This window comes from Lissotriton vulgaris, chromosome 3_1 (assembly GCF_964263255.1).
Source record: "Lissotriton vulgaris chromosome 3_1, aLisVul1.2, whole genome shotgun sequence".
Taxonomy (NCBI): domain Eukaryota; kingdom Metazoa; phylum Chordata; class Amphibia; order Caudata; family Salamandridae; genus Lissotriton; species Lissotriton vulgaris.
The window spans coordinates 1,236,100,740-1,236,113,166 of record NC_141689.1 but is presented as its reverse complement, the minus strand read 5'-3'; the positions used below and the strand labels follow the sequence as shown (position 1 = coordinate 1,236,113,166).

General features: G+C 41.1%; 1 protein-coding gene across 2 annotated transcripts in view; it reads left to right on the top strand.

The window, feature by feature from the left end:
* Window positions 1–12,427, top strand: part of RBPMS (RNA binding protein, mRNA processing factor) — a 678,829-nt gene that overhangs the window by 502,356 nt on the left and 164,046 nt on the right. The window contains exon 6 of one of the 2 annotated variants that reach the window (XM_086961707.1): window positions 7,398–7,528. The exons of the other annotated variant lie outside the window; for it this stretch is intronic. Within the exon in view, the coding sequence (XP_086817833.1) occupies window positions 7,398–7,528 (131 nt within the window). The remainder of the gene's footprint in view (window positions 1–7,397; window positions 7,529–12,427) is intronic. 2 annotated transcript variants of the gene reach the window in all.

The following is a 12,427-nucleotide window of genomic DNA, read 5'->3' as shown; positions in this document are numbered from 1 at the left end:
TGTATGGAGTTGTCCATTAATTGTAAGGTTTTGAAGTCAGGTGGCAGAGAGATTTATGTGGGCTACTGCCTAACAACATTTAAGCCATAGCTCTGTTGTTCGTACTCTTTCATCCACGCTGGTATAAACTGTCAAAGTTTGCATCTATGCTGGAGAGAGCTCAGTAGGTTTTGCCTGAAACAGCACGCATGCATAGCTGGCAAATCTTTTGAATCTAAAAAAAGCTTCAAACAGTCTGAGAGCCTACCTATTACTTACCAATACTTACAAAAGGTTGGCTTACATGTCACTCTCATTTACTCGTGTCTTATTGGTCTCTCCGGCTTTCTCCCAGCTTCATGCTTCCTTCTGTGCCTTCTGTCCCAGCTGTGGAGCATGGGCTTATCACAGCTTCCTGCCCAGTGCCATTGTCCTTCCACTGGGCATGTATCCTCCATTTACTTTTTAAACAAGAATTGGCATAGCCAATAGGTCTCGCTTTTGGACCTTATAAGTGTTTAGTTATGCAACACAATATCCTTGGTGCAACAACATCAACTGTTGCATGGCTAAACACTTATAAGGTCCCAAAGGTGAGACCTATTGGCGGGAAACGACCTGAACAACGATTTCTAAGCAACAAGTGGCCTTAACAACGATTCATAAACAACGACCTGGGACTTAACCACGACCTCCTTAAAAACTACTTCATTAAACAACGAGTGGCCTTAACAACGACCCCAACTTTAAACACAAACATTTTTCAATGTATTTAAATTACACTTCAAATGTAAACTATTTTTAATAAACATCTAATGATATATTTTTAGGTCTCGCCTAGACGAAAGCAAAAGCGAAGCTTTTGCTGTCTATGCGAGACAACTTATGTTGCCGCTTTTCTGGGAATATTGTGGACATCAGACTGTGACGAGCCTGTCCTCCTGGAGATTGCAGCTCGTGAGCGCGCACGTTGCGTCACCCTGCCTGATATTCGCATTCACACAAAGGCTCCCGCACGCATGCGCACATACACACACTGCATACACACACACGCACCCCCTTTAACAGACACACGCGCACACCCCACCCCCACTCACCCCTCCTCCTCCGCAACACACTCACCTGTTCGGGCGGACCGGGACTCGATCAGGAGCCCGAGGGCTCCTCGGACAGTGGCTTCTCTCTCGTCTCGCGCCGCGATGGGGGCGGGACTCCCGGTTGGGGCCGCGCTGCGATTGGCCGGCTGCCCAACCGCTTCCGGGTCGCCGCAGGCAGCGCGGCGGCCCGGCGGGAACTTGATGAAACTCCCTGGGCTGCAGTGGTGAATAGATATTCAGCTGCGTGGCAGTGTCTATGGTGGTTTTGCGACTCCGCAAAGAATAGACTGCTGTAGAGCGATCTGGAGGACCTGGGCGTCAGAGAGCCCACAGACTCTCCTTTTGGTACCAGGAAGGAACCGAGACTCTGCAACAGTGCAAATGCCGAAGTCTGGTCGGGCTGTAATTGCAGGTACGGGGCTACAACTGCTTTAGCAGTGATCACTCGGTGCAGGACTGCAGCTACGAAAGTTGTGGCTGCTTGCAGGCTGATCACAACTGCCTAAGTTGCGACCGGCCTCTGTAGTAATACAACTGCTGAAGATGTGACGGGCACGTGTAGGGGTGCATCAGCGGAATTTCTGGTTAGGCACGAGGGGTTGCACCAGCCAAGTATCTCCAGGTCCTGTTGACGGCTTAGTCGTGAGCCTATTGTCAGACCAGCGCTTTGGGACAATACTGTTAACTAGCTGGGACAGCGTTGAATCAAGAAGCGCCACAAATGAGCAGTACCGGCTCACTCAGCTGCAAAGTCCTGTTCTTCAGTGGGGCACACAAACCCACAGCGCCTTTCGCCGCTTTCTGCGTGGTATATTACGTTCAAATGTTACCCTTACATTGGGAACGCAAAGCTCGTAAAATTTCCAAGTCCAAGCGTAAGTAGCATAATTAGTCCAGTTTTCTACACTTGCATTCTGGACCTGAAGTTCGGAGTTTATCATGTGATTAATGACTACATATCAAGGAATGCAGAGAGAAACCTGGACTGACTGAGCTTCTCAAGCACGAACATAGGAAACATGGGAATAGGCGGGCACTCTCACTAGAATGAGCTTTCTATCTTTACTGTTCTATGCTGGGAATAGGAGGGCACTCTCACTAGAATGAGCTTTCTATCTTTACCGTTCTATGCTGGGACAGGCAATGCCCTCTTCAGACCTCTCAAGTTGACCCATGTTCACCTGCTCCAGTTTATTTTTTTGTTGTCTGGGGATTGTAGTCATGCATTTGTTCAAATTGAGATTTTATACTGCAAGCATTAGAAATATAATGGCAAGGGAAGAATGGAAGATTACATAATAGGTTATGATGGGTTACGGTAGTAGCAAACTTGGTATAACAAGCATTTGCAACGCAATAGGTCTCGCATTTGCGAGAGTTTGAGCTGTGTTAGCATTGTAAATGACAGTGCCTTTTATTTAGGTTTTAAAAAACAAAACTTAAATAAAAGGCATTGTCATTTACAATGCTAATAGCTCAAACTTGTATAAATGCGAGACCTATTGCATTGCAAATGCTTGTTTTAAATACCAACTAATTTACAGTTTTGATTTACCTGGTTTTAATTGGCCAGTAGATGTCACTGTAGGATTGTTTTCAGGCGGGAGGATCCAGGGCAAGGACAATGGGCGCAGGGTTCACTGTCCATTCCAGACATGAAATTATTGGTGCAGTGTATGTGGGACCCAGGTAGATCGACCTTACCAGGCGCTATGGTACAGATTTAAACATCTGACTGAGGCGTAATCTTTAACAGAGGCAAGTATGGTGGAATGTCACATCAGCTGTATTTTAGATGCAGACAGTCTGATGAACTATGACGGAGGTTCACAAAATTACAATTAGCACCTTCAGAGACGACCGTGTTACAGCCTCATTCAGCCCTATCGGTTGGGATTCATTAGGCGCATTATTGTCCTGTGTGTGGGCTCTCCCGGAGGACAGTGTCTGCGCCTTTTTATATATTGTGGGGTGCTGCAGAGGAACCACAGAGCTGCTGCTGTCTGGCTTCCCTAGTCCCCACCCTCACACCCCACTGTCACCTAAGATTGTGAGACTCTGGGCACAGCCACAGATGCTGTGGGTACTGCCCTGTCCACTTAACATCGTCACGGGTCACAGCTGGATGTAGTCCCACACGTTCGTTTTTTTTTTTTAGCACAATAGAAATTGCATGCTGGACACCGTAGCTCCGTTTCTACGAGCATAAACTAGGCGCACACAAGACAGAACAGAGAGCGTAGGGAAGAGTAAAGGCCCAGACTTGATTTACTGTATTGTACTGACATTTATTTTGTAACTTGGGATCTAAAAAATTGACAGAAAGATATATCTGAAAAACATGCTAACTAATGTTTTTACAAGTTTAAATGAAGCGTCCTTTTTAACATAGTAGTAGAGTCGGTTTATATGTAAATAGAAATTATTTCGTGGTACAGTGAGTCGTGGTTCAAAACATAGTGGTTAGGATTTGGTTGTTGTTTAGCCTTCGTGGTTTAGGCACTCGTGATTACAGAGGTAGTTGTTTAATCATACAACCCTATTGGCTATGCAAATGCTTGTTTACATTTACCTCGGTCGTGCAAGGCAACGAGAACTGTCAATTACTCTGGGACTTCCGTCCCAGGCATTTTATAAGTGCTGACTCTGCTGTGCTGTTTCTTTCATGTCCATGCACCTGTAGAAGGTGTGTACGTTTCTAACGTAGTGCAGTGCCTGTCCCACCAGAGTGGACAAACACTTGTTGGGGAGGAATAGAAAAGGTGTTATGTCTAAAGCACATCCTTAATGGAAACTGATTTTATAGAAAGTGTGCAGATACTCATGAATTCCCCTTGCCTTAGTAATTCCCCTTTCCTTTTTATCATGCATGACAACCCCTCTCTTTTGGTGCGAGTGACCCTCGAGCAGGTTTTAATTTGATAGACCGTTTGGTATTTAAAATATTGCATGGGTGTTATCCAAGGCACTATCTAGGGTCCATTTCTTTTCTGTCTTTATTGATGCCGCTGATGGTTGTCCACTGTATAAAATACGTCCCTTCACTCCATACCCAAGTGCCAGGATGTCGTCATTACGTCAGAAAGGACTAGGAAGAGTAAGTTCGTAAGACACTTTATTTGGGTAACTAATCTAGGACCATAACAGCAATATACATAAAATACATTATTACAGATCGACAGTGTTCTCTAAAATGACAAACTTAAAACAGCCAGATTACAAGTAAAAAAAAAAACACGGCATGACCCTCCCCAAAGGCAGAATTGGGCAAGCTACTCACATGCCTCTCCACACAGTGTTACGTGCATAACCAACAAAATTTCACCGATCAATAAACAGTATTATTAAAGTGAAAGTGCAATAAACGGATCCATGTTAAACACAAATAAATAAGCATGGGGCCAGGAAAATGTGATCACAACAGATCTGCGTCGGTCTCAGGAAACATTCAACATAAGAACACCAGATATTCTGGCTTCATTCAGAATTTCCTGCCCGAGATGATAAAGGGTTGCAGATGTGCTTAATGCGGCATGTCCAGGGCACATACATGTTTCCTAATCACTCCCATTGCTAATTAGAATCTGCTCAGGCAGAAAGCCGTTAGCCTGCTCAGATCAGATCAGAGCTGAGAATATGAACAGGAGGGGGTAATAATTTCGGAAGCCAAGATTTCGCCAATGCCGGGGGTTTCAGTCATTTGCTTCTGGCACGTTTGTGCAGCGGGCGACTAAACAAAACATGTTCAATGGTTAGAAAGAGTGTACTTTGATAACCACAATGCGTCCTGGATGACTTGCTCCACTTGTTGTGATGGGCGAACACTAACACTGTGCCGCGGTACGCTATTGGATACATGTAAAGCAAAGCACCCAGTGATCTTTAAATCTGACTTCATAGTTCATAGACGAGCTCTACAGATGGAAGGCTCACTGCTCATCAGAGACAAGTAAAAGATGAAAAATGTCTGCTTAGTATAAACAATTGCGAGCCCCCTTCTTACAGAGTTGTGTGCATGTGCACTAAAAGGCAAAAGTGAAAGCATTATCCGGCTCACATAATAAAGACAAGCCCGGGAGTTGTGAAAACACGCGAGTGGTGTCGCGCACTAAAAGGCAAAACTGAAAGCATTATCCAGCTCATATAATAAAGACGAGTGGTGACGCGATCAGTGGTGTGGGAGGGGGAGGGAATTGAAGCACAACACAAACGAGCAAGGCGGAGAGAGGCACGCAAGGCTTAATGAGCCATGACACAAACCCACATGGCGGCTGCGCGCGTGCATGCGCTCATGACCGCAAGCTTGAGGCCAGCAAGCCTCTGGTAGCACTTTGAAAACCCCCTTACTAAATGTCTTGCAGAGCAGCGCACGCGCTGGGTCAGGCGAGACCTAAAAATGGTTTGCCATACACTCTTAAGAATGCATGGAACTGTACGTTTCCCCCATCTGCTCTATTCACTCTGTCTGTTGTTGCTTCGCCCTCTTCCACAGCTCCCTTGTGTTGGTTTCCCCCACATCTTCTCTCACTATCTGTTGCTACTCCCTCTCTCCTCCCATGCACCTATCTGGCACTGCTTTCCTGAGCCTGATGTCTTTTGTTCCTGTTCCCCCCACACCTAACTCATGTTGCTTGCCTGCCCCCACACTTTTTTAGACATATTGCACAGCTTTGCGGGCTGCAATATGGCTTAAAGAAAAAAACGCTATTACGCGGTCAGCGCTGGCTGTATCATAGCACTTTTTTGTTTCAGCCATGTTGCACAGCAGTCTGGGCTGCTGTGCAACATGTCTTAAAAGCATTGATAAACCAAATAGATCTTCCATTGGCACAATTTATTGGTTTTGTCAAATCTTGGTTTTATCCGTAATTGAGTGCACTGTCCCAGCCTACGACAGGCTCCCTCAAATAAAGGTGCACCATGGCACCAGCTGGAATAGTGTGCTCTGTAGCTAGTAGAATCCAACTTACGCGAGGCAGCAAGTGCTAAGCAAGCCACTGACTTCCCAATTGTAGTTTATCAAGCTGTGTTGATCGTTGCTGTCAACTTTCACGAATCCTGATACTAAAAAAGAAATTTGTTAAATATTTCTTTTGAAATATTTAATACTCAAGTATGGAATGATTGTCTGTTGGGCTGGGGCCAACCATGATTGTTTTGATCTTATTGAAATATATTTTTAGTGGTAATGTTGTTATACTGGTATGGATCATTGCCACAATTGTTCTTCATCAATCACCTTCCATTGCCCGTTAACATGTGTAAGTAAAGCCGAACGCAGTTTCATAATGCTAGAATAACTCCCCTTGCAAGATGTGCTTATTTCTGATATAAACATAAAATGTAAACCTTATGCTGACTATGTGTCAATTACATTATAGCTGGTCCTCCTATTGGCAGGCATCAAAGACCGGCACCAACAAATATCTTAAAGTTTTATCCCTCATCCATTTGGAGAACAATAGCAATGGGGTGATTTTGCAAAGTTCTGAATACCACTGGACACACTAGAAACCATACCCAGGCTTTCACAGTCACAGAAAGTTTTTTTCATGTATCTAAGGGCCTCATTTAGGGTTTGGCAGACAGGATCATCAGTCACAAACGGGATAAAGTATCCTGCCTGCCAAACCCTCTGTCTGACCTCTCATTTATAAGTTGTTTGTTTTCTGATGGCAGGGCCCTAGCTGACTTTGCCGTTGGAAAACTCACTTCAACGGCCCAGTCGAGTAAGGACAGTTGGTGAAAGATCATCAGACCACCCCTCCTATTTAGACCTGACGGTCTGATGTTATTATTTTTTTCTGTCTGCTACTGCTAGGTAAAACCTGGTGGTCACACATACAAAATAAAATAATAACCACCTACAATCTGAGAGAAAACTTCCAGGGTGTCAGGACAACTAGTTTTTTTTCAGAAAAAAACTCCTGCTTTTGGGAGTTTTTTTCTTTTAAAAAAAAAACAACAAAAAAACCTTGCCGTACATCTGCTTAAAAGACGGGAGCCACACACCAAACTTTCAGTGTCTTCATAGGAGCCCCTATAGTGGCGGCTCCTATGAAGGCACAGAGACCATCACAGGGCTGGGAATGATCACCAAATCTGCCCAGCTGCAGCCTTGCCGGGGGTGGTGGAGGAAATGACTTCTGCTGCCCTCAAGTACTGCGGCCCATCCACCAGGGTCTAAATCAGGTCAATAGTTGCTTGATGAGCAGAGAACCTCTGCGGTGTCCATAAAAATGGCAGTTTTGCACTACTGCAGATGTGTAATTGGGCATTCTTTTTTGCAGTCACTAACTGTCTGTGTTCTTTTCCTTGCAGATGAGCTCACAGTGCCTGCACTCTATTCCAGTAGCCCAGAAGTGTGGGCGCCCTACCCTCTGTACCCAGCGGAGTTGGCGCCTGCTCTGCCTCCTGCTGCTTTCACCTATCCTGCTTCACTGCATGCACAGGTAATTTAGACCAATTGGCCACGACTTCACCCCCTTCTTCCACTGACTCCTTTCCAGTCTGGTTCCACAATGCACAACAAATCACTAACTCTTGTACCTTCTGGCTAACTGACGCACCTGAAACAAAATGAACCCTCTCACTCGAATCAGTGCATCCTGCTCGAATGGCGGTAGGCTGGTGGAAATGACAAACACGTATTGCCTGACGTCCTACACCCTTCCATTCTCCATCAGTTTCGCTTTTGTTCACTACCACAATGAGTACACAGATCCTCTACATGCAACAAATATGCCGTATTTACGGTGAGTTTGTACATTGTTTTGCACCAGGTTTGTTGTGACGTGCTATATTTCAAGCTAGATTGTGTGTAGTAGGGTTGTGGAAGAAAGAATGATAAGATAAAAGTATGACCAGGCAACCATGGTTCTCAGCAACCCAGCATTTGGCAATGGCATGATGGGCTCTACATCAAAAAAAAAAAAGTTATGTTCTGTAAGGGGCATCCTCTCAGGAATAAAAGTCACTGTTGCTACTGCATATCCATCAACCTGCTCACATCTGCCCAAACATGTTTAATTTTTTAGTTCAGCCCGTCATTGAGTTTTCTCAGAGATGGATTGTACCACATAGTGTCACGTGGTCACATTAGGCCCGAGTAGGTACACCACCATTTTACATGCTCACAATTTAAAGTTGCCATCTTTTCTTAAAAGCTGACATTTGACACACACTTGCTTGCATGCCTGTGCAGCATAATACTCAATGACATGGCTTTGCTTACATTTACACTTCTTCATAGGCATATTATCGACTGCCTGAACATTCTATACAAGGACAAAGTTCACTGCACAAAATGCTGTTGTTTGTTATTGTCCGCTCAACGACAGTGCTATCACAAAAGAATCAACAATAGCAGCCTTACTGGGGCTTCGGCATGATCACATCGGTGATGTTTAATATATAAACAACGTCACTCCTTTGTTGGACATAGGAGCATTTAGCTGAAACTGCTGAGGCAGCTCCATTGCGGAATTCCAGCGTGTTGATTTGTGTTTCCCTTCTGCGAGGGATGCTACCCAGCTCTCCACCAAGACGGGCTTCCTGATGACACTTACCCACAGGTAACGGGGGAGTTCGATCACCCTACAGAGATTCTGACAAATTCACCCACCCTAGACACAATAGGTTAAGTTGTGCTAGGTAGGAGCACAAAAAATAACAGTACTCATAGGCGAGCATATATCCTATATAACAGCACAATGGTTGAAATGTTTATTTTTGTTAACATTCTTGTAATGCTGATTACACTTTTTCTGTTTCTTTTCTAATAATAATTGAAGCACACATATTTTACACAAGATAAATATTGAAATGCCATGTTGTGTATTTTTTGTGGATCTCGTTGGCTATGCATGAGTTACCAAACTAAATTGTTCTAGATTTGTTTCCATGAATTCCTTGGGGAGTCAGGGTTGCGATGTTCTGAGGTTGCACATTCCACTTGTTACCATGCCAGGTTAGAGGTACAGATGGTGCACTGTGAGCTAGCAGTACTAAGGCCAGCATATCCTGATTGGTGTGTGTAGAATCAGTCTGGCACAGTTTTGATGTTTATGTTGTCCAACAAACACACAGTTTTACTGAGAAAGTATGAACTGTACGACAGTAGGTCCAGGAAAACCAGATCTATGCCAGAATTGTAGGATATTCAAATAAGAAAATTGTAAATTCTTAGACCCACACTGAACTCATTTACATAGTTAGTAGTCATCATGACAATCTGGCACAGATTACATCATTCTGCATCTACATTGGACACTCCTGTCCTATTACATGTGGGTTTATTAAGATTTGTAGTAGAAGAGGCTTAAATCCTGTTATTTGATTTAACAGAAAGGACAAAATGCTAACACACCAAGTTCCGTTACCTGCTGGTGCCTGGTGAGAGATGGTTGAACTTTGATAGCAGCAAAAGTGCAAGAGGAGAATCGTTGACCTGATAGAATTACGGGCAGTCTAGTTAAAGGAAATGCCTGGACTTATTAGCAGCAAAGCCTGTTTGAGCACTTCATGTGCAAAAACAACCCAAATGGAAGGAGCATCAAAATTAGCCAAGCCACTTGTAAACATGCTAAACATCAGACCAGGTTTTGTGTTCAGAAAAGTTCCTAGCCCTATTTATCGACTTTGACACATTTTCATCGGAATATGTAAGTGATAAGGACATAAGCCTGCAAAACCAATGAAAGACAGTGTATGAATGGAGCTAGTGGAGTCACATTCAGAGAACTCACTCTGTCTTCCCCATCTGCAAAGCTATCACTACCGGCGCCACTGCCTCAGTGGCTTGTAAGACCACAATTTCTAGTGTTTCTCAGCGCATTCTCAGCTAGGACACCTTCATACTGGAGGCAAAGGCAATAGTGGTCTATGTACAAATCCATTTGTAGTTGCAAAACCTGTGATTTTCAAAATCACAGGGTTGACAACCCCAAAATGACTTTTTAAAATATACTAAATTCATTTTGCGATTTGGTAACATGTTGCTGAATTGTAACATAGAGTTAGAAAGGCATGACAAATCGGTATTTGGATATGTTATGGTATGTTATGTTATGGTATGTAATAATTTTTTCCAACCAAAATTTGGTCGCAAAAAAGTAAAAAGTTGCTGACTGCAGAGTTGAGGTGGTAACAAATGTGCAGAAGAAAAGTGTTCCCCTTTGGAACCATCGAATGTCTGACATAATATCGACAGACAGAATATCGACATGCAAAAATATCGGAGCAAAAATATCGACAGCAAAAATATCGGAATCCTATCTTCATTAAGGTAAGTACAAAAATATCGAAAAAATAATATCGAAGTACAAAAATATCGGAATCAAAAATATCGTTTTTTTAAATGTATTAATAATAATGTAAAAATAAATAAAAAATACATATAATTTTACAACTATTAAATAAAAATATTAAAACAAAATTAAAACTAATACATATAAATTTAAAATAAATAAAACACTTAATAATTTAAAGTAATTATTTTTTTTCATGTAATTTATTTGATTTAATGTAAATTTTTTTTGTTTTTACCCTGTACGCCTGTACTCCAAAAACCCAAAACTGACCCTGAACCCTAAAAATATCCCTGTACCCCAAAAACCCAAAACTGACCCTGAACCCTAAAAATACCCCTTTACCCAAAAACTGAAAACTGACCCTTATCCCTAAAAATACCCCTTTACCCAAAAACTGAAAACTGACCCTGAACCCTAAAAATACCCCTTTACCCAAAAACTGAAAACTGACCCTAAACACTAAAAATACCCCTTTACCCAAAAACTGAAAACTGACCCTGAACCCTAAAAATACCCCTTTACCCATGAACTGAAAACTGACCCAGAACCCTAAAAATACCCCTTTACCCAAAAACTGAAAACTGACCCTGAACCCTAAAAATACCCCTTTACCCAAAAACTGAAAACTGACCCTGAACCCTACAAATACCCCTTTACCCATGAACTGAAAACTGACCCAGAACCCTAAAAAGACCCCTTTACCCATAAACTGAAAACTGACCCTGAACCCTAAAAATACTCCTTTACCCAAAATTAATTAATATTATTTAATTACCAATTAATTATTAATTAACAATAATAATAAAGTAAATATATTACCACATTTGCTGTAATTAATTTAATTTAATAATTAATATTATTTTTCCCAATTAATTAATTAAGAATAACAATAAATTATATATAAAAAAATTACTATAATTAATGTAATTAAATAATTAATATTAATTAATTACCAACTAATTAATAATTATTAAAATGTCAAAAATTATATTAATTAATTAATTACCTAATTAATAGAAATTAATTACCAATTAATTATTAATTAAAATATGTACAAACATATATCAATTAATTAATTATTATTAAATTACTTCCCACCCTATTCCCCTATAAACCCATAACCCGCTACAGAACATATTTATCAATTAATCAATTAATTAAAAATAATAAAAAATTATTTCTCAATTAATTAATTAATAATTCCTACTAATTAATAATTAATTTAACATAATTAAATTACTTCCCACCCTATTCCCCTATAAACCCACAACCCGCTACAGTAGTAAAAGACAATATTTAATTAAATTACATTAAAAATAAATAATAAAACATAATAAATACAATATAATATACACTAAATTTATTTAAAAATTGATATTAGTAACATCAAAGTTATTAATTTCGATATTATTGACATCGATATTTACAACTTCGATATTACTGATATCATACCAATATCGATATTAAGACTGTCGATATTACTTACCTTCGATATTTTGTCCCATCGATATTTAAACTTCGATATTTTTGTATATCGATATTTAAAAATCGATATTTTGTCTGTGTACCGGAACCATCTCATTTCTAAATGCAAAAAAGTTTGTTGGTGAATACCTAGTGGTCCAGGGAACTACTTGCAACTCTAAAACAAATTTTCAAAAAATATATTTTTAAAAGCTGCCCTATTTCCTTAAAAGAAAACGGGATACATTAATAACAAATGTTGACTTATTTAAAATGCCATCACACACATGGTGGTCTGCTGACTCCAGCCAACCACTAGCCCTGTGATGGTATCCAAGTGTAGTAAGTTGCAACCTACCTCATGAATATTGATTGCGACCCACTACAATTGAGAAACTTGTGAACCGATCTATTATTACATAGGTCGGTTTGCAAAGTTATTTTCCATTTGCAAAATGTAGATTCCCAATTTGAGACCACGTTTGGAAAATGAAAATTTAGTATATCAGGCCTTAGGTCTTCTACAGTTATTCACCTAGTTTCTGGAAACACATCTCTGTATACATCACGTTCTCC